Raw genomic sequence first — 22,424 nt, forward strand, 5'->3', positions numbered from 1 at the left:
TGCCCCTATCTAGATACAACATGTTTCCACAGCACTTCCTGTGTCTAAACTCCCAGAGGAAGCCTAGCCGAGCGGCTAGCTCCTGCCCCGTGCTCGGTGCTAGCAGGCTGCATCCAGACCTCTGGGCTATCAATGTTTCTACATTTAGATGCTCTTTGTTTACCACTGCCCGGAAATTAGGAGCGGAACACAACATGACCTGTGTGTCTCTTATCCTTTAAAAACGGTCCTCATTCTTGTATCTCAATAGTCATTGAAGTATTTCTTGGGGACAAAATGCATTTCAGCAACTGTATTTAAAGCCAGGGTACATCTGGTCTAATTCATGATTCTGTTTACTTTGGCGGTTCCTGACTGAAATCAGATTGCTGTTTATTTATTTTCTGCATATAGACAGAGCTGCTTTGGTATTTGAGCCATTATAAACGTCCAGTGTGAAATTAGCACCAAAGTCGCCTGGTTCCCGCGCTCGTGGATCCACACAGGCCATCGTTGCTCGTCGGTGCTGAGGATGCTGCCGCCGTGTCTGTCTCCTGTCTGGCTAGCTGCTAGCCTGCTAGCCGGCCCTCCTGGGTGGCTGCATCACCTCAGCTCACCCCCCCTCCCCCCTCCTTACAGCCAGTGACAGCCCAGCCTAGGGAGACATGGGTAATGGTCCTCTCTGATGTACAGCCTGACTCAATTGGACTGGATGGCAGACACACGCCTAAAATAACAAAAGGAGGGGAGAGAAGAGGAGGGGGTGGAGAGCGAAGAGGGGATGGAAGGAGCGAAGCGATCGATAAAGCAGGGACACATCGCCTAATAAAGATTTATTCCTTTTTTTCCCCTCGCCATCCGCCTTGGCAGGCTCGGAGAGGGGGAGGAGAGAATGTGATTAGTGGACCTCTTCTCCCTGGGTACCATTGATAGCATGTGCATACGCGTGCACAGCAGTATGTATACCCCAGTGTGTTGTGGGTATTTTTGCATCTCTTGTGTGTTTAACGCACATCTCTCTCTCTCTCTCTCTCTCTCTCTCTCTCTCTCTCTCTCTCTCTCTCTCTCTCTCTCTCTCGCTCGCTCGCCCTCCCGAGAGCAAAGGGGGTTAAAAACAGTCTCTGTCGTTTGTTCTGCCGGCAGTGGCACTAGCAGCTGCAGCTGTGTCCCTGCCTCTCTCTCTTCCTGTCAGCTAATATTTAGTTAATCTTTGGTCTGGGACCTACGGGACTGGCCGGAGCTCCTGGTGCCCCATCCATCTCGCACTGATCTATATTCCACACTGGATCCCTGTGCCATTAACCACCACCACGGGGAGGAGAGAAGGGAACGGAGAGGCACAGAGGTAGAAGGAAGAGGAAAGGGCAGATGGGTGGAGAGAGAGCCGTAGAGAGACAAGAGAGTGATGGAGAGAACAAAGTGTTTGTTGGTGGGGGGGGGGGGGTCAGCTGTCTAGCATCTTAACACTAATGAGAGGAAAGGGAGAATAGAAGGTGGGTCAGCTATTCTACCATGCACAGAAATATCTCCCCCCTAATTTAAAGGAAAACTCAAATAAAAAATGGAATGTTAGACAAAAAAAAAGCGCAAGGTTGCAGCTTTTCTTCGCTCTTTGTGTATTTGCGGGGGCTTCCATTCATTCTCTCCTGCCTCCTCTTATTTCCTGCCCTACCGGTCGCTGCCCTGGCCGAGCCGCTTGTGCCGAAGCACGGGCGAAATGACTTCAATCCATCCGTAAAGAGAGTAAACAGCGACGGGATAGAGAGTGTTTCCACATGGACGTGCGAACGGTTAAAATGGGGGGGGGGTGATGTTGTAGGATGAGGAGGGAGAAAAAGAGGCAGTGGTGTGGGAGTGAGTGATCCATATGCAGTGAGTGGGCCACTTCATTGATATGCATTGTGTAGTTATGAGGGGGTCCACCTGCAAAGGCTTCAAGCGCTGAGTCACTCACTAATGCGGAGACTAAATGCTTTTATCCCAGACGCCTGGTCCATCTGAATGGAATATAATAGGCTGTAAAGTGCTTTGCTAGCAGCGGCCGCTTGCCCCGTGGCAAACCCCTGCCCCTCGCTACCGTGCTGCAAATCTTATTTCGGCACGTTTATAGAAACAAAATGTGCATGCGCTCGGCTCTAATTACATCTTTTTCCTCCTATTTCAGCGTTTCCTTCCTCCTCCCCGTCTTTTCCATCCCTCTCTCCTTGTTGTTCCTCCTGCAGAGCCCGTCTCCTCACACCAGGCCTTCTGTCTGCACTCACCTCCCCCCTTCAGTCATGTGTGATCCCTTTGCTGCTGCTGCTGCCGTGTGTGTGTGTGTGTGTGTGTGTGTGTGTGTGTGTGTGTGTGTGTGTGTGTGTGTGTGTGTGTGTGTGTGTGTGTGTGTGTGTGTGTGTGTGTGTGTTGGGGGGGGGCACCTGTTTGGGATTTCGGGGTGTGTTTAGGGCCATGCCTGCAGGTCGTATGTAATGAATAGCAGGGCTGTTGCTGGAGCACAAGTGTGTAAGAAGGAGGTAGCCAGAGAATAGTGCACTGGTGACGGCAGGAGAGGGGGGGGGGGCAGGAGGATGGAGCGAGGGAGGGGAGGAAGGAGGGTGCTGGAGGACCGGTGAGGGAGGAAGGGAGGACTGGTTGCAAAGCCAGTGAGCCTTAACCACCTTCTGTCAGTCTGTCTGCTCTCAGCCCTGTTTTCCCTCTCATAGGAATCTAATGGCTTTTCCACTGTCCTCTTTCCAAACCACCCCCACCCTTCTGTTTTCTCTCCCCTTCTATCTTTGTGCAGTTTCCTTTCCTTTCTTATTCCTCCTCATCTCCCCTGTTCAAATTCACCTCCATCTCCCCTGCTATGCCCCCCCCCCCCCTCCCCACGTCCTTCCAGCTGCTGGCCAGGGGAACAGCTGACTAAATCTAAAGCTGGGGCCCCTGGCTCCTGCCCTGGTGCTGGCCCCTTCTCTGCCAGCCTCCTCCTTTTCTCTCTCCGCCCCCTCCTTCCATTCCTTCCAGCCTCCTCTGGCCTCTAGCCCTGGCTCCTCTCTCAGCAGCCCAGGCCCAGCTCGGGCCTGGCCCTGCCTCTGAGCCCGGGCTCCAGTTCTGCTTGACTCTCAGCAGTCCCCTCCAGCCAACCCCCTCCATCCCACTTTGGAGCTGAAAAGCCTCAACTGGCTCTCTCCCCCCCCCTCTCTGTTTTGCCTCTACGCCTGCCCCTCTCTCCTGTTTTTTACCCTGTATTTCTTGCTAATTCAGTCGCTCCCCTACCTTCCCGCTCTGATGGGCTGTAGCTGGGCCACTGGTACTGTCCCAACTTATCTGGACAGAGGCTTCATCCAGGTTGGCTGCAGTTCAGTTCTTTGGCTCCCACACCGGTCTCTCTAGCCAGGCATCTTTCTCCCTCTGGCTAGTAACAATAGTCGCTATAACTCATTGTGGATCGCTTTACTCCGAGCCACGTTTAGCTTGTACATTTGGTTGTTTCTGGCTCAGCACTTCCTGCAAACCCTTTGACTCCTCCTGTGTCTCTGTGTCTCCTCATCGCTCGCTTCCGTGCGTCTCCTAAGCATGCGAAGACAGGCTCGAGCCCGGCACAAACACATACACTCACAAACCCGCGTGTCGCGCAACTGTGTGAAGCGCATGACAGATGATTGGCAGCAGCGGGAGGATGGGAGAAGGGAGCGAGAGGGGAAGCGGGCCTTGTCACATCTCCAGGCGAGCCGGGGGCTCGAGTTTGATAGCTGTCCAGGGAAGGGAGCCCTTGTCCCTCCCTGTTCCTCCCTGGGCCCTGTGGCTGTCAGAGCGAGGTTGCAGCCTTGTGTGATTAGGTGCAGGACCAGGTTCTGCCATCGCTCCTCTGAACAGACATTGCCCACAGAAGACACCTGTCAATGCTCTGCCTCCTTCCTGACACCCAGCTGCACCGAGATGAGCGACAGAGGGTTGACAGAACAAAGTTCAGAGAGCACCCTACAGCTACGGGGAGATGCGAACACACACACACACACACACACACACACACACACATGCACGCAGCGTGTCTATTGTGTTTGGATGGAAGTGGGCCAAGGATGCCCAGGCAAGACCAAGCAGAGTCACTCTGTACCAGTCAGTGCCACATCAGAATCTTTTCAAACACCTCGCAACTCCTCACAGATATTATTCAGCCCACTCCCTGTCTGTCTAATGCCCAACGCTGCCTTTGTCGTTCTGTCTTTGTTGTCATTTTCTGTTGTTTTGTTTTGGGTTTGTGTGCGTGCGGATGCGTGCAAAGAAAATCGGGGCTGGGGGAGGGTTTCCTTTGGAGTCACGTTCTCCTCCCGTTGACTGACAGATGCGTGACGATGAAAGCAAATCATAATGTGCCACCGACTTCAAAGGTTCCTGTGTTCCGCCATTTATTGGCAACATCGCACAACAACCTTCTCTCCCAATGTGGATTCTTCAAAATAGCGAGGGGGGAAAAGGAACTAGAGGAAATGGAGGCAGATGACAAAGAAGCTAGCATCCACACGGCTAGCGGGGGTAGATGGAGGAGGGGTGCTAAATAATCAGACCTAAGTGCTGCAACCGAAACGGACTGCTTTTCAGAAGCGCTCTCAATCAAAGCCGGCTTTTGATGCGCACAGATCCCGATCCTGCGGATGTTTGAGGACAGGAGTGATGGCTTGAAGTTGTAAGAACTCTCTGTGCTGCGGGAGGAGCTCAGGGTCCTCACTCGGGGGCTTTTGTTGATTTTTCATGTGCGTGGCACGTTGCGTAAACGCCGAGGTGAAGTGCGTCGCTTGGTTGCGCTCCTCTGCACTTGAAGGCCGTCTGTCTCTGTCTCCTCGTCTGTCTCTTTTGCTCCTCTCCTGTCCAGGATGGCAGCCATTGACTGCCACTGACCTAATTTGGGCAAATTTCACTGACCTACTTGCTGCCTTGCCCACGGGAGGGGATTCTCTTACACACATACACATGCACACATATTGTTTTCAGCCCCTATGATTAATATGGACCCCCCCTTCCATTATGGATGCTGTGGCGGTAACAACCCTAGCATAACTCCCCCTCCGCAGCCACACAAACCCCCAGCCGTTACCACCCTCAGATTTTAGCATCCCAAATAAACATAACGAGCATCTCAAAGCACAGACGCACGGTGACGTCTAAACAAAGCAGTCGACCTTTGTTTCATGTGGTCTCGGAGGTGACGAGGTCCGTGCCTCCACGAGTCCCCGAAGAGACATAATCAGCGTAATTGCACGCGGATATAATTATTACTCTGTCTTCGATGAAAATGCTAATTTGAGCGAATGTGATCAAACAGCGACGCGGTGCCTGACATGTGCAGACAATCACAGTAATTTAGATGGATAGAGACGACTGTCTACGGAGCGATACGGATCCCACAGCAGGACCGGCATCCCAGACCCGCTCGCGTTACAATGAATTCCAGCATCATTGCCTTCCAGATTATTTCCCAGTTGACTGGACACATTCGATCCTCTGAAGGGTTTTTGGGAAAAGTGTTGTCATAGTTGGATTAGTTTGGCCCTTTTAACGTGAGCGTAATTAGTAATAAAGTTCTCTGCCTGCAGCCTCCCAGAAGGACACGCTAGTTGGAAGCAAGTCTAACCCGATTTAGTGTTTTGATCACGCCATGTATTAGTCTTTGCAGGCTTTTGTGCACTAATGCGTGTGTGTGTTTTTCAGAATGAGACAGCTATTTGTCTGTTTGCGTCTATGTGTGCAAACCTGCCTGCTCCCCCCCTGCCGTTGCGTGTCTGTGTTTGCCCACACGACTGCCCCCACGAACGCAACCCCAGAATGCAAAGCGCACACGTATGCACGCGCTCGCGCCGCGTGTCGTCATGGCAACGCGCGCACATGTCAGCCGGGGAGGCTGCGGGGCCAACGTCGTCTCCCTCTTGTCCAGCAGGGTGCAATTTATCTCAATGTAGCCATGAAAGGCGGCTATTTACATGAAACCAGAGCTGTTTCTGGGAAATAGGGGTCTCTCTGAAGGTTTTGATGTCAGCTGCCTGCTTTTAGCTTGCGACTGGAAACCTAAACCATCCGGGGAGGTGGAGAGAGGGAGCGGGGCGAGCTGTAAACCTACCGAGAGCGCTCGGTTCCGTCATGTGGTTGCAGCTCTTCACCCTGAAAGTCTGGCACTGTTTTCCCCCGTCAGGGCTCTCACAGAAGGCCAAGTGTGCCGTGTGATTTTTAGATGCTTACAGTGTGCACAGAGTAAATCTAAACCTCTTGCTTTATAGCGTATCCTTAGGAGAGTGGTCCTAACATCAACATCAATATTTACAGGAATAGCCCACAGGCAAGAGAATCGACCACCTCCATTCAGCAAAGAAATATTCAACCTTTCTCCTGCTCGCCCCCTCTCTCTCTCTCTCTCTCTCTCCCTCTTGTTTCGTCCCAGTCGTCCCCGTTCTCTGCCGCAGCCCGGCGATGGCGGCACCAGGTGGCGGAAGCGCTTGCCTCCGCGTGCACGCGCGAGCGCCGCCTCGGACCGGGCCGCGGACGCGACGCGGGCTCAGCGGCCGCTCGAGAGATGCTGGATGACGCGTGTCAAGTGATATTAAATGCGAGAGAAGCTCCCCCCGCCCCCCCAGTCGCTCCGCCGCGGATTGTGTCTGCTGCGGTTAGCGTGAGCTATGACACTTCTCATTGGCGGGGGGTTTAGGGAGGCGCCACGTGTGATGTACGAGGCCTCGCGTCTCGGCGGGTGAGGTGGATTCTGGCCTACATAAGCTCCTGGAAGGTCACCACAGATACAGCTGAACACATGCCGTACGCCTGACCTACATTACGTGTAGTGAGGCCTTTGTGATTTCATAATTCCAACCTGTGTTCAGGTGGTTTGAGCTACATGTTTGCCTCTTGGAATGATAATTGCTGTATAATTGCTAATCGGAAAGGCTGCGTATTTGGGTGATTGCTTTGTTACGTTTGTCTTCGCGGGCCTCGTGCTCAGTGTGATTTCAAACAGTGATTGAGTTAGTGCAGCTCACCACAATGAGGAGAGAAAGCAGAAGGTAGAAGGTTAACCTGCTCCCTGGTGAATGTTTAATTCCTCTGTGGTTTGTGTGTGTTTCTGCTGCTTCTGTGCCGGGTAGTGATGATGTGGGTGTTTGAGCAGCGGGCTGTGAGCTCAGCCCCCCCCCCCGAGCCAAAGGCTGTCGGTCAGGGGGCAGGTGTACGCCAGGACGCGGCATGTGCTGCCGAGCGGAGGCCTGCGAGTGTGTGACCTCGGTGACTCCGGGAAGGAAGGGGTTAAGCGCGAGCCGGCAGGGCTGCTTGGACTGCGTTACGCAAACTGGCGGCTGGCTGGAGCTGAAAGGGGAAGTGCTGAGCTCAGAGGAACACTGGCTCAGAGCCATCGCTCCCTCCTCCCCGCTCTGAACCTCCCCAGCCCTCCTCCCCTCCTCCACGCTACAGCTGAGCGCTCCCCATGCTTCCCACCGCCAGGCGTGCGGTGTGTGTGTTTGTGTGTCTGTGTGTCTGTGCTGGAATGCAGCTTCCCCCTCGGCTGGGGCCTGTGTGTGTGTGTGTGTGTGTGTGTGTGTGTGTGTGTGTGTGTGTGTGTGTGTGTGTGTGTGTGTGTGTGTGTGTGTGTGTGTGTGTGTGTGTGTGTCTGCCTGTCTGGAATGATGCCTCTCCTTGTCTAGTGTGACGTCAGCACACACAACGGGTCAGCTTAGGGCTAGGTAAAAATCAGTGTGTGCGTCTGTGCATGTGTGTGTCATGGGGGGGGGGCAGGGAGGAGTCAGCTATTACAGAGAGAGAAAAAGCAGCGAGGAGGGGCTGTTTGTGAGCAGAAGGAGGCCGACTGCAGGGAGTCACTGAAGCCAGAATGCGTGCATGCATGAAGGCATCAGGAGTGTGTGTCAGAGGGTGGGGTTTGGTGTGGGTGTGGGTGTGGGTGTGGGGACGTGTCTGGGGGACTGTGATGGGTGACTTTCCAGACGGAATGGAAAAGGCTGAGGAGCGTAAGGCTATTTCCTGGTGTGGACTGGTGAAGTCACCACAGTCCAGCTCACGTGCACACACGCAGTGTTCGTCTCTCACTGTTTCCATGCACAGATTAGTGTTAGGCCGCTGTAAAGCTGCTCTGCAAGCTGAACCCAGTGGCTTCGGTGCATTTACTTGTGTGACTGAGCTTTGCTGTCAAGGAAAGTTTGCGAATCATCTATTTGTTTAAGATTCTTCACAAATATGTAGTTCAAGTTGAGCAGGAGGTGCAAACTTACATTGGGGTAAGTTTCTCCAGCCCAGACGTGACTCCTCCGTGGGACGTGGTGCTGTAATGTCTGGACTGCATAGGTTTCACAAAGACACTCGGGCCCTGAAGTAGCAGACAATGGCTTTTCGATGGATCCCATTAGCGCCGTCTATAGTTGACGTGGCTCTACTGGGACGGACCTCTGCTAATTACACACATTCATTTCCAGCCAGCTGTAATTTCATTCACACTAATGAACCTTGCACATGGATTGGGATAATGTATAGTTAATGTACAGCCAGGAGACGGAATTAGCAGGCTACCGGCTTCACCAGTGGCAGGGATTTGTTGAATGGCTGCTAATGAGGCGTTTCATCCAGTACAGGTGTCACCGGGAAATTACACGCATTCCTAATATAAAACTAAAGTGCTTAATACACAACTATGGCAAACACGGGTGGACACGTGTTACACAACCAAACCTACGCACCATCGTCATGTTTGTCTTCTCTTGTTCGGACAAAGCTTTCGTCCTATCAATGTTATCAGCTGTGATATTGTCCGTGTTGTGTAGCTATGTTACAATCTGTGTTATGTCCACCTGGCTGAACAGGCTGTCGCTTTCTAAATATGCCGAGAGCAGATTCAGCAGATTGACACCACTTTTATTTGTAGAGTAAATAAGAACCTGTCCATGTTACTTTGCTTAATACGTGGACAATACATGAAGTAATGGAGGTTTAGTCAGGCTAGTTGTTTTTCCGCGCTAACTAGTTGCTAGCTTTGGTTTCAGCCTATTTCTGTTCTAGGGATAATTTATTTATTCTCCCCTTTGAATTCAGGTTTTTTGCTGGAAGGTTTTCTGTCCGTCACCAGACAAGCTCAATTTCTCGCCCATTTATCCCTGTTTTTTTTTTTTGTGTGTTGACGCGATCGCATCTCACAGCCGTCTTTTCAGGGGCCGGTCGGGCTTCAGAGCGCCAACCTTTTGGGATCAGTCAGCAGCGCTCCGCCTGACGGGCCCAATCCGGCAAAATTAGAACCTATTCTGAAAGTGATAGTTAGAAAATTGCAAGTCATTCGTGATGTGCCGCGCGCAAAGTAAGTGGCAGCAGCCCAGTGGTTGACTGTCATTTCAACCGCCAGCTGATGACAACTGCAATCACCCACACAGCCATGCACGCCACACACACACACACACACACACACACACACACACACACACACACACACACACACACACACACACACACACACACACACACATGCAGATAGTGTTTCCCTCCCATCCCCTATGATTAGCATGCAGATTTTCCTGTCAGAATCTGAAGCGGAAGTAAAAGCATTGAAATTCATAGAATATCTCAAAACATTAATTTGCGCTCATTTGTGCCTGTCTGGACCCACATTCAGACTGTGTGTGTGTGTGTGTGTGTGTGTGTGTGTGTGTGTGTGTGCGTGTGTGTGTGTGTGTGTGTGTGTGTGCGTGTGCGTGTGTGTGCGTGTGTGTGTGCGCGTGTGTGTGTGCGCGCGCGCACCTGCATGAGTGTGTGCATGTGTGGGTGATGAAAACACACCCGGGGAGAAAAAGGCTTTTTGGTCTACCAGTGTTCAAGGCATAAATATGGCCGCCCCTGGAGCTCAGCTGTGTTATTCCAGCCCGTCCCACACCTAGGACGCACACACGCCTGGAGCAAGGTCTCCTGCAAAATAGCATTGATCTTTGTTTATAGTCTCTGTATGGGTCCTTCCTTATAAGACCACACACGCATGTTCGCGCTGTTACTCACGCAGGCCTGCCCTCTCAGATGCTCAAAGGCCTTGTATTTGTCTTTGTAGCCTTATTAATTGGTCCGGTTCATGGAGCTCCACTGAAGAAAGCGCTCCTAGCTGTGGGTGGGATGGAGGCAGTGTTAGAGCTGGACACAATTCCCGACCCTTCCTCGACCTGCTGCAGGGCCTTGCTTTTCTTCAGCTGTGGTTCAGCTCTTCTTTCAGCAGGGCCTCTCAGCTCAATCTAACCAAACAGATTGGATTCCAGTCCAAAAGCCTTTTCTCTGTGAGCTTTTAGCAGGCTGTCTTTAGTGGACGCGAAGCAGGATCTCACGTGAGAGCCTCACCCGGCGCAGGTGGTCCAAAGCGGGATTTAGGTGTTGCTCTCTGTCACTTCGCAGCTCATGAGGTAATTTGATTAATGTGCAATGTGCCTTGAATACCAGCTTGCCCCTTGTTTTGCTTCAACACCGGTTCGTCCGTTGCTTTTTATTTCCCACACTCAAATTAATGTTGTATCCGGTATCTATTGCACACACGAATACAAGGATGGGGACCTGCCCAAACAGCGCAGCGCCATATTAGATTTAGGTGACAGTCACTCATGGACCAATGCAGCCAATAAGCTTAATGACCTTCCCACTGCTGGGCCTGGATTTTTTTTTCAATTGACTTAGAATGTTAATGTGATTGCGGAAATATATGTGTCTTGCTCAATTCAATTTAGAATACTGAGCACTTTTGTGCTTAGCTAAGCAGTCCTTTCGGGTCCGGGCCGGATGACCTCTGACCGGCCTCGCACGGGAGGCTAGCTGCTGCGTACGGATCACGGCAGAACGAGGGAGATGCCGCTCTGTCCTTGTGGAGACACGAGCGGGACGCCGGTGTTCCTGGGGCCTCGTGATGAATGGACAGAGGTGGTCCTCGCTGGTCAAGAGGGGACATGTTGGCTTATCGCGCTCATACAATTTCAAAACAAGAGCAAACGATGGAGCTATTTGAGGGAATGCTTTGATGTGTGGGTGGTCCGTGGGCCTTTGTGGGATTTAAACATATATACGTGGATATATACTATATATATATATATACTTCTGCTCAGTCTCCCTCGCTCTTTTCACACACTGTTCTCGCTGCCTTTACACGCTCTGGGCCAAGTGTGATTTCACCAGGGCGGTCAGGAGGGGTTTCTAGGGCAACCTCACAGAAGCCTTGTTCTAAAAATGGCCGCCATGGTTACTTTGAAAGCCAACCCTGGCCTCTTGAACATGCACAGAAAAGAGCCCTGAGCACCACTCAGGGAGGGGAGCTGGGTGGACGGGGTGAGGGGGAAACTAGGCTTTTTAATAGCTAGCACATGAGACATTGAAGGTTTCATACTCGCCCAACCAGGAGTCATGAGAGGAGCGAGTGTGTGCGTGTGTGTAGCTAAACAGTAATATCCCTGTACTCAGCGCTTGGCTAAATTAAAAGGGCATTTTTGGCGTGGGGGGCACTTTTTGGTGCCCAGACGATTGGACAGGGAAAGGAGAAACTCATTACCCACCCATCTGTCAGAGAGTGAGACAGAGAGAGCTGTGGGAATGTGGATGGAGGGAGGGACGGATCAAAAGGGCTTGGACGGCGAGAGAGTGAGAGCGACCATTAAAGCGAAGGGAAACGGATTCAGAATCAGAATAAGTCTTTTATAATCGTTTAGTTTCTTTTTTTCCTACTATGTATTTTGAATATGAAAAAGTTTCCCTGTTAATTTTCCTGATGGGTGGGAGGGGGAAGAACCGTCTGATAAATGTGTGAGTGGGTTTGTGAGAAAGTGTGTGCTTGTACCAGAGGTCGAGTTTGGCTTTGAGCTTTCTCAGCCCCACATGTTTTTGATGTTCTCTTTTTCTCTCCGCTCACTGGCCGCTCTTGAAACACAACACAACAGCCTCTAACACACACACACACACACACACACACACACACACACACACACACACACACACACACACACACACACACACACACACACACATACTGTATTAAAAGTCAGTGCTCATTTGTATGTTACACAGTTAAATAAGTTAGCGCTCCAATCTACAGCCAGCTGCACTATGTAAATCACACACACACACACACACACACACACACACACACACACACACACACACACACACACACAGCTGTAGACATATAGGCTTTGATCACTGCAGATGCAAAAGGCTGCCATATCCAATCCACACCCCTCTTCTGTGGATATTGTTAACGAACATGCACTTCTGCTGCCAGCTGGCTTTCAGAATGGAAAAGCATATCTCCATGGCAATGTTCAGCCGTTCTGCACTGTTAGATATTTGCAGCCAACACTTCATACTTGTGCAGATAATGCCGAGCAAAAGGGCACGTGTAACAAAGCATTTCTATTTCGGCTGCGACGCCTTCGCGGCGCGGCGCGGCGCCGCTGGCCCGTAATGGATGCGTTTTCAATCTGGCGCTGGTTCAGTCTAACTCACGTGGACGTCGACACGTACGGCCTCTCCGGCCTCAGCGCTTTCGCCGACTGTTTGCGTCTTTCTCCCTTTGTCCTCCTGTTTACCTGCGCTCTTGCAGCGCGCCCGCTCCATCGAGCTGGAAGGAAATCTACTTTGACCCGACCTCTGCTCAGATTGCTTGCGTGCCCCTCAGCCCATTTCCATCCATATCCTATAAAATATTCAACTCCCGCTTCTCCCTTTTTACCTAACATCGAGGCCCCTGAAAATGCTTTGATATCTGCGTTAATACATGCTTGATATCACAGCGATGCGTGCGCTCAGCCCTTTGATAAACATATTTAAGAGATGTATGTCTTTGCCTGGTCTACATGCATTTCTGAGATCTCTCCTGAGTGCATAAATGCATTCATAAGCTACTCTCCATCTCCTCTAACCACTCCCATTATTAATAAATGCATGATCTCACGCTGGGGCTCAGTGTGCGCCTACACGTGTGTGTCTGTCGTACGCTCGTCAGTGTGTGTTTTAGGCCACTGCCGGGGACCCCGCCCCGCTCATTCATATTCATCCCTGCATAATGACCAGCCGCGCCTCCAGATAGCGCGGGGAGGATAAGATCAAACATCACATTCAAACAAGAGCGTGTATTATTCATCCCGAAACAGCCACAGCTCACTGCTCACTTCCTCATCTCGCTCTCAATTCCTCTTGCAGCTGATTGCTCATCTGAGTTCCTGCGTCTTGATTTCTGTCAGGCTCATTTACTTTCACTCAGAGTCAGTGGACTGCAGCTGGTCTTGATCATGCACTCATGATAAGAGAACATGGGGCCGTTGGCAGGTGATTGTGGCCAACGGAGTCTGCTTCATATAATTGCTCCATCCTCAGTGCATTCACTCTTAAAGAGATTTACTCAATAACATAATTTAGTCAGGAGCACATTTAATGAGTTGATCAAGTCATCCAATTCCCATTTAATAGATGTTTAGGCAGATCTTGCTGTTGTTGTCTGCGTCTGGAGAAGATGGCTCCTTTTCTGAAACCAAGATTTTATCGTAATTCTTCATCCTAAAATGTCTCAACTAATGCTTTTTTAAAGTGCACATGCTCATTCTCCTCACTCCTCTTCTTTCAGGTTTCCATCTGAGCGGCACGGTGACGGACCCGGCCACGCCCTCGTCCCCGGAGCTGGTGTGCAGCGTCAGCGTCAGCTTCGACCGCTGCAAGATCACGGCGGTGACGTGCACCTGTGGCAACAAGGACATCTTCTACTGCGCCCACGTGGTAGCGCTGTCGCTCTACAGGGTACGGAAGCCCGAGCAGGTCAAACTGCACCTCCCCATCTCAGAGACGCTGTTCCAGATGAGCCGGGACCAGCTGCAGAAGTTCGTCCAGTACTTGATATCGGTCCACCACACGGAGGTTCTGCCCACTGCTCAGAAACTGGCCGACGAGATTCTGTCGCAGAACTCGGAGATCAACCAGGTTCACGGTGAGGATGAGTGTGTGTGTGTGTGTGTGTGTGTGTGTGTGTGTGTGTGTGTGTGTGTGTGTGTGTGTGTGTGTGGGACTGAGTGCATCTCCCTAGCTCTATATGCATGTGTATTGACCGTGTGATAGAGGTAAAGTGTGGCAGAATCAATGTGGCTCATTAGAGCGATTCAGACAGAAAAGTAGAACCTGTGTGCCTCTAATCAACAATATAGACCCGTTATTTACATCTGAGGGAGGAGAACAGAGATGAAGAGGTTAGCGCCGAGGTAAAGACAGGTGTGGGCCTCATTATCAATACTGTACTTATTGCTTCCTTATAACAAATAGAGGAGCTGGAGAGCGATGTACAGACAACACTTCACACTATCTCCACACCTGATTTGCCATTCAGCATATGACCTAGCAACACTAACTGTGTGACACATGTATGTGTGTAGGGGCCCCGGACCCCACGGCGGGAGCTAGCGTGGACGATGAGAACTGCTGGCACCTGGATGAGGAGCAGGTTCAGGAGCAGGTCAAGCTCTTCCTTTCCCAGGGAGGATACCACGGCTCGGGCAAGCAGCTCAACCTGCTCTTCAGCAAGGTCAGCGGCGAGCGGCACGCAGGCACCCACCGACTGCAACGCGCACGCAGCGCATAGCGGCCCTGAGACGCACTCCCACGCAGCCTTGTGGCCCATGCATGTTTCTAGTGCTCCTGTGTTCTCTTCTCCTTCCCTTATATAGCAGTATATATGATGCACCGGCGATGGCTTTTAATGCATGTGCCAAAAAGGAATGTGTAAAACAAAGAGGGGAGAGAAAGACGGGACCTCACGTTCCACCCGGGACTCAGACGCACCGTGAGATGTGTGTTGTTTGGTTCCACAGTGACAGTGCTGGGCCGGCATTAATGTGTTGCAGGCTATGTAAAGACTGCGAGTCAAGGCCATTATCGTGCACCCTGCCCGGCTTTTAGAACGTCTCTCGGCTTCATGCTCTTTGATGCCTTTTATATCCTTCTCAGCGCGCACACAAACACACACACACACACACACACACGCGCACACACACAAACACACACTGCCGCACTCGAATTACATGAACGCGCGTACTGTACAGTATATGCGTCTGTGTATACAGTACAAGTGCGTCTGCGGCTTCTCTTTCTTTTGTGGTGTGCGTTTGTGAATAAATGTTGTCACTCCTTTTGCCGGAGAGTCTGAAAACAGACGTTTTGCGCCTTTGTGCGCATGTGTCCGCAGATGTCTGTGGCCCACTTGGATTCACGTGGTTTTTCACTTCTATTAAAAATATTATTTTCTATATTTATATGGTTCTTTCTTCCTCGAAAAGAAGAAAAGATGCTGACTATTGTAGTTTCACAATAAACAAATCCCTCTTGTGATTAGCACAGCTCAGAAAAACATTGTGCTGAAAATGAGTGATGAAGAGAAACTATAAAGAAATATTTAAACTGCTAATTGCTTGCATTTAAAGAAGATGTGTTTGTATTCCTAATATTCCTCATTTGAAAAGTCAAGTTTTTTGTCCTTTTCATGTAAACTGCAATCTGTAAAAAGGTTCAGCATTTTTGATTTCAAGTGTAGGAAAATATTTAGTATTTAGCCTTGTAGTTGTGTTTGTGTTTTATGTAAGCAGATAGATTTTCATTGTGCTACCGCAACAATGTTGCTTAAGTGTGAGCACAAAACTATTCAGGCATTCTGACGCTGGTTTGAATGGGAATCAATCACCCAAGTCGAAATATGGAGGTGAGAAAAGAAAACAGAGCAGGTGCACTGGAGAGAAAGCAAAGATGCAGCCACAGGAATCTTGAGTCTTGACTTGATTGTGCTCAGTTTTTAAAGTTGAAGGCAAATTTGGATTGACCAGTGACGTTACATTAAATGTTAAACCTGCCCCCAAAGATTTCCAACGTGTGAGCGATGTGATTCTCCGTTTCAATGCAAATGTCAGGTGTTTGTAGGCCTCAGTGCGTCTCCTCGTATCAAGCGCACGTGTGAGGGGCCTGTGCGTAACCGCCCTCCCTGTCTCCTCCTCTCTTCTCCTGCAGGTGAGGGAGATGCTGAAGATGCGTGACTCCAACGGAGCGAGGATGTTAACACTGATCACAGAGCAGTTCATGGCCGACCCTCGGCTGGCGCTGTGGAGGCAGCAGGGCACCACCATGACCGACAAGTACAGGCAGCTCTGGGACGAGCTGGGTGAGGGGAAGCGCGCACACACACACACACACACACACACACACACACACACACACACACACACACACACACACACACACACACACACACAACCCAGATTTAGCAAGATCTGAACCCAGACACTGGCGCAAAGACACACACACACACACACACACACACACACACACACACACACACACACACACACACACACACACACACACACACACACAACCCAGATTTAGCAAGATCTGAACCCAGACACTGGCGCAAAGACACACACACACACACACACACACACACACACACACACACACACACACACACACACACACACACACACACACACACACACACACGCGCTATGAGTGTAGGTTTGGCAGCTCAGCAAGACTGTCTTTGTGAATTACAAGCCGCTTAATGCAGCACATCGCGCCTCATCAAAACCCCCAAATATTATGACCTCCGTAATGTTTTCAAACGCTCCACATTATATATTTAGTTGATGTGACACGCTGCTCGCGCTGCAGTTGCAGGGGTTTGATATAGTGTGTAGCTCCTTTGACAGATGTACTGTACCTACAGCGAAACACGTCTTCACAAACCACTAAACCAACAAGCCTGTCACCAGGACAGCAGCGGCGACGTCTGTTGTCTTTGTTGTTTCCCTCTAATGTCTTGCTTGACGCTGCTGCCGCTGCTGTTGCTGCCGCTGTTGATGATGTTCGTTTTCTCCCTTTGGTCTTGTTCTGCACTTTGTGAGGACAGTGGAGTGATCTCATCTGTTTCAATCCCACGTATTTTTGGAAGTGTGTGTGTATGATCTCTTTGAAGTCCGCACTTCAAACCCTTCTTCCCAAGTCCTTATCACTCCCCCTGATGTGTGGTGAATGCTGCCTTTCGGCGCCTCTCTCTCTCTCTCTCTCTCTCTCTCTCTCCCTCTCTCTCTCTCTCTCTCTCTCTCTCTCTCTCTCTCTCTCTCTCTCTCTCACGCTCTCTCTCTCCTCCTCCTCTTTTGTCTCTCTCTTCTTTGAGCTGCAGCTACCCCTCTCCTCCAGACACAAAGCTGTGCCTCATTCACTTGTCCTCACCCATGTCTCCTCGTCCAAAACATCTCCCGTTCCCATTTTATTTTGTTCTCCCCTTTTTTCTGCTCTCCCTCCGCTCCGTACCTTTGGTGTTCTTTTTTCTCTCTGTCTCTGTCCTTGTCTCCGTCCTTCCTCCAAAACTCTCTCGGCTTTTGCGCACATTCGTGCGTACGCGCACACAAACACGCACTGAGTGGGGTGTGCGCATCTCCAGCAGTCTTGAGAGCAAATTCCCTGAATGCACTCGCCTCCCCAGAGACCTACACACTTTTCATATTCTGTTTGTTCCAATTTACTCCAAAATGATGTGTGTGCAGTCGGCGTTGCCTCGGGACTAGTTAAGTTCTCCGTTTCAGAGTTTTGTATTCTAGTGCAAGATGGCGGCAACATACAAAGAGGAAGCGAAACAATGATGGAAAACTGTGATGTCGCACGTCTGCGGTCGTGCACGATAACTGCATATAGGATAGTTCAAGTCTCAACACCTTGCATTGTGTGAGACAGCGCTTACATCAGGGCCACACCCTGAGAACTGGGCAGGTAACGGAGCGTGTGTGTGTGTGTGTGTGTGTGTGTGTGTGTGTGTGTGTGTGTGTGTGTGTGTGTGTGTGTGTGTGTGTGTGTGTGTGTGTGTGTGTGTGTGTGTGTGTGTGTGTGTGTGTGTGTGCGTGTGTGTGTGTGTCCAGGTGCCCTGTGGATGTGCATCGTACTAAACCCTCACTGTAAGCCCGAGCAGAAGTCATCGTGGTTGCGCCAGTTGCGCCGGTGGAACAGCGTGGATGTCTGCCCCTGGGAGGACGGTAACCATGGCAACGAGCTGCCCAACCTCACCCACTCACTGCCTCAGGGTGCCCATGGCAACCAAGGTCAGAGATTGACTTGTCTTGAGTGTCTGTCAATAACCTATGTGCTTTTGTAATTATGTGTCTTGGGGAGAGGTGTGTTGCGCTTTAAGTAATGATTGTAACGTTATAAAATGTTAATAATGACTAATAAAATGCTCAACTCTCCCCCGCTCCTCACCCCTCCTCCCCCTTTCATAGAGATGCGCCCCCACCGGACCGTGTTCACTCGGGCCATTGAAGCCTGTGACCTGCACTGGCAGGACCGACACCTCCAGCACATTATCGCCAGTGACCTCTACGCCAACTACTGTTACCATGACAACCAGGAGGGCTCCCTGTTCGACTCGCGCGGCTGGCCGCTGTGGCACGGTGAGCGGATGCGCGCCGAGGCGCTGGTCGGGGGCGTCGGGCTCCAGCGGCTTTACCACAACGTACGCTGTGTCTTCCACAGAGCACGTGCCGACGGCCTGCGCCCGCGTGGACGCGCTGCGCTCGCACGGGTACCCGCGAGAGGCGCTGCGCCTGGCCATCGCTGTGGTGAACACGCTGCGGCGGCAGCAGCAGCGGCAGCTGGAGCACTTCCGCCGGCACAAGAAAGGTGAAACCAGCGGCAGCTCGTAGATGACGCTTGATGGTGTCGCGATAAGGGCATTTCTAGTTAATCTGTCCACGTGTCGAGCTTGTGGAAAAGTGAAAGTTACCAGTGGAAAACATATTGTGATAAAAGACTCTGTTTCCTTCAAAAGCCCATTTATTTTTCATTCACTGTTTTTCTTATAATTTGACTTCCAGTAGACCGGCATTTTTACTGTGGTTTACCTGCTTTCTCCAATCTGTTCGTGAAGGCCATAAAATAATTTAAGGATCTGTGTAAAAGCCCGAGCGCTCTGTTAAACCCTGGCCTCACTTGCTCGCTCTTGTCCCAGAGTTGCTGCACAAAGGCCACACGTCCATAACCAACATGGAGGGCTGGGTGGGACACCCCCTGGATCCCATCGGCACCCTGTTCAGCACCCTGACAGAGTCGGGGCGAGTGGGGGAGGAGGGCTCCAACACCTGCTTGGACCTCTCAGGTATGTGTGGATTACAAATTATGAGCTAATGCAGATTCCAAACAGACTGTGACTATGGTTCTCAGGATTGAAGGAACAACACCCTCTAAACATGGTTCCTTCATACTGCCTCCTCTCTCTGTGGCCGTCTCCGTCTCTCCCCTGCAGACTGCTCCAGCGTGGTGAGTCGGGCGGACCTCCAACGCATGCCTGTGCAGCGACTGCTGGGAGACGGGGAATCGTACATGGCGCTGGCGGTGGAGACCGCCCTGATCGGCCTGGGCCAGCAGCGGGTGATGCCCGACGGGCTCTACGCCCAAGAGAAGGTGTGTCGCAACGAAGAGCAGCTGTTGGCCAAGCTGCAGGAAGTGGAACTGGACGACTCCCTGGTCAAGATCTTCCGCAAACAGGCCGTCTTTCTGCTGGAGGGTGAGACACCTGACGGGTTCCCTTTGACCCGTGCAGCCCCAAACTCCACGAATAGACGCAGAGTCTTTAAATAGACGTCCTGTATCTCCTCCCTGCTCCTCCCACACACCAAAACCCTACAGATTCTTGCTAGAGCAGGAAAAAAAACCCACACCGAACTCAGTCTCACTATTTATTATCCAATCTTTCTGTGGCACAAATAGAGGCTGAGCTGCTCTGGGCCAGACCAAAATGAGCTCTTTACACAGTAACACAACACTATTGTGTCAGCACACACACGCATGTGCACACAGCAGCCCGTACCTTCTCTGGACTGGAGCTGGAGCTGGAGGTTTGGTTATGGGAAAGGCAGAAGGAGGAAGAGGGGGAAGTGGCACATCCTGGCGGGCCCGGCCCACTCCACTTCCCTCTCAAACCCCAGGCTTCCTCTGCTCTGGTGCGACCACCCACCTCTGGCTCCGTTACTAATAGAGCTCCTGGAGGCTGCAGCCGCGCCACTGTGTGATGTGGTCTGTGGCTTCGGAGCCTGTTGGGGTTTAAAATAACTCACCAGAGATGAGGGGAAGTGCGGGAAGAGGGGGAGAGAGGGGAGGCCAAGTCTACACACACACACACACACACACACACACACACACACACACACATGTGGCTTTTTGACGTCACAGTTTGTTTTAATGCCGCGTGGCTGTGCTTCTTCCTGGCTGCAAAGTATAGACCAGACAAAGGACTCCACAGGTTTTAGGTTATTGCATGAGACAGGCTGATTCTTATTCTTCTCCTTTTTTGTTGTGTGACTAAAAACTGTCCCCCGCTGTGTGTTCATGTCTGTTTCCAGCTGGCCCGTACTCCGGCCTCGGAGAGATCGTCCACAGAGAGAGTGTTCCCATGCACACCTTCGCCCGCTATCTCTTCACCTCTCTCCTACCTCACGACGCTGAACTGGCGTACAAAATTGCACTGAGAGCCATGCGGTAGGTTGCGCGTGTGCGAGTCGAGGCTGCGTAAAACCGCGCGGGGCGCCTCTGCTTGCGTTTCCTGCTCAGGCGCCACCGTCGCTGACCCGCCGGTCTCTCTCTGCTGCGCCGCTGCGCGCATTGATCTGTGGACACTGTGTGCGCGTGGATACGTGTTAATCGGCCTGCGCTGCCGTGTTTTGATGTTGTGACTCGCGGGAGCTGGATCAGTGAATATTAATTACATTAATGAGAGTGTAATTAGTGTGGCTGTAATGAGGAGGAGGCGCCACGCGCGCACACTCCGGCAGATGTGCGCACGCTGGGCCGACGGGGAGCGGGGCAGCGTGGGAAAGGCGTCTGTTGCGTTCCTGCGAAGCCGAGGCCTCTCGGAAAAGTCCGTAAAACAGGCAAACGATTAGCGACTGAATGGGAGCGAGCGTCATTTTGCAGCATCACGCGTCGCGGTCAGGCGCCCGGAGAACTAAAGGGACGACAAACACACCATTGACACTTTTCCTAACCAGTGAGGAGGTGTCAGCGACGGAAATAACATGGTACCAAACCAAAACCCAAACAACATGGCTGCCTCCCTCGTTCGGGGGCGTTGTGGTCTCGGCGCGTCCCCTCCTTACCTCCACGCCCACGCCTCAAACCTGTTTTTCCTGAGTCAGCCGGTCCCCGCTTCCTCCTGCTGCGTGCCTCACCTCCTCCTCCATCCTCACTTCTGTGGCGTGAAACCCGTGATTTAGAATAATATGGCCACTTATGGGTGCTCCTGGGAGCCAGGGGTGTCTACTCAGCACATAATGAATGTGTGTAATGTAGCGTAGTGTAATATGATAGCATATACCTCCCTGCTCCCACGGGATGGTGGACAGTTAAATATAGAGGAGTAGGTAAAGGAACCAGGGCTATTTTAATGGACCCATTATAACGCTATCATCGATACAAGGAGAGGGAGAAAGTCCAGTTCTCGCGCTCACATCCACTTTTTCACCTTCCGCTCTGTTCGCTTTCTGGTTTTGCTGCTGCACTCAAAGCGCTCGTTTTTCTAACGAGCGCTTGCACGCGAATGCATATCGAGCGTCCAGTATTTTGAAGCGCGTGTTTCTGTCCCTTCGATGAGGTTAATTAAAGTGTGTGGAAGCAGCATATGCCGCGCGGGAGCCCGGTGCGAGCAGCCAACACACAAACAGAGGAGCTGCCTTCTGGTTCACGGACTGCCCAGAATTTGACTGCAGCGACAGAAGAAGCGGCTCGCTGCGCTGCCAGGGACTGTCCTTATCGCAACTGTTTGGAAGCCAAAAGAGACAGAACCCAGTCGCCTCTTATCATAGGAGATTTCCATACGAGATGTGAATCCTCCGGTGCTAATGAATATAGAGCTTCGCTGTAATCCACAGCCTTTGCTCCTCCATATTATCCCTGAGCTCTGAATGTACAGTAGCAGTATATAGTCAGTGAAGGTGTGTGTATAGTGTGGAGGTCTTCGAGCAGATGCGTCTCAGCTGATAGATGTGTGCATGATGTATCATGGAGGTGAAGGGTGTTTACAGTCAGAGGGGGAAGAGGCGTGAGGTAGAGAGGTCAGTCGTCACGGTGATGCTGACCAGAAACCTGAAGGGCCTCAGGATTTCCTTCAAATCCGTCTGGGCTGCTTCTCATCAACGTCTCACTTTTCTGTTCATTTTTTTTTTTTTTTTCTTACTCATCCCGTCCTAAAACTGAATATATCTATTACGCGTGTTCTCATGATTAGCACAAACATCAACTCATCTCCTTTAAATATCTCATTGTGCTTCTGTGCTGATCACACGGCGCTCTTCTGAGACGTGACAGCTCTGCGGCGCCACGGGACCCGTTTGACACCGCGCCTCCCTCCCTCCCTCCCTCCCTCCCTCCTCGCCGCCGCCGCCTCGCGCGGGACCGATGGC

At 51.4% G+C, this 22,424-nt stretch overlaps 1 protein-coding gene across 1 annotated transcript in view; it reads left to right on the forward strand.

Annotated features, from left to right (window-relative positions):
* The window catches only part of LOC114861925 (zinc finger SWIM domain-containing protein 6-like), a 37,287-nt gene that overhangs the window by 8,631 nt on the left and 6,232 nt on the right, over positions 1-22,424 (forward strand). The window contains exons 2-10 of the mRNA XM_029161664.3: positions 13,574-13,930; positions 14,370-14,518; positions 15,991-16,141; positions 17,895-18,074; positions 18,252-18,422; positions 18,505-18,651; positions 18,980-19,126; positions 19,274-19,534; positions 20,370-20,505. Coding sequence (XP_029017497.1) covers positions 13,574-13,930; positions 14,370-14,518; positions 15,991-16,141; positions 17,895-18,074; positions 18,252-18,422; positions 18,505-18,651; positions 18,980-19,126; positions 19,274-19,534; positions 20,370-20,505 — 1,699 coding nt within the window. The remainder of the gene's footprint in view (positions 1-13,573; positions 13,931-14,369; positions 14,519-15,990; positions 16,142-17,894; positions 18,075-18,251; positions 18,423-18,504; positions 18,652-18,979; positions 19,127-19,273; positions 19,535-20,369; positions 20,506-22,424) is intronic.

Source organism: Betta splendens, chromosome 9 (genome assembly GCF_900634795.4).
Source record: "Betta splendens chromosome 9, fBetSpl5.4, whole genome shotgun sequence".
Lineage (NCBI taxonomy): Eukaryota > Metazoa > Chordata > Actinopteri > Anabantiformes > Osphronemidae > Betta > Betta splendens.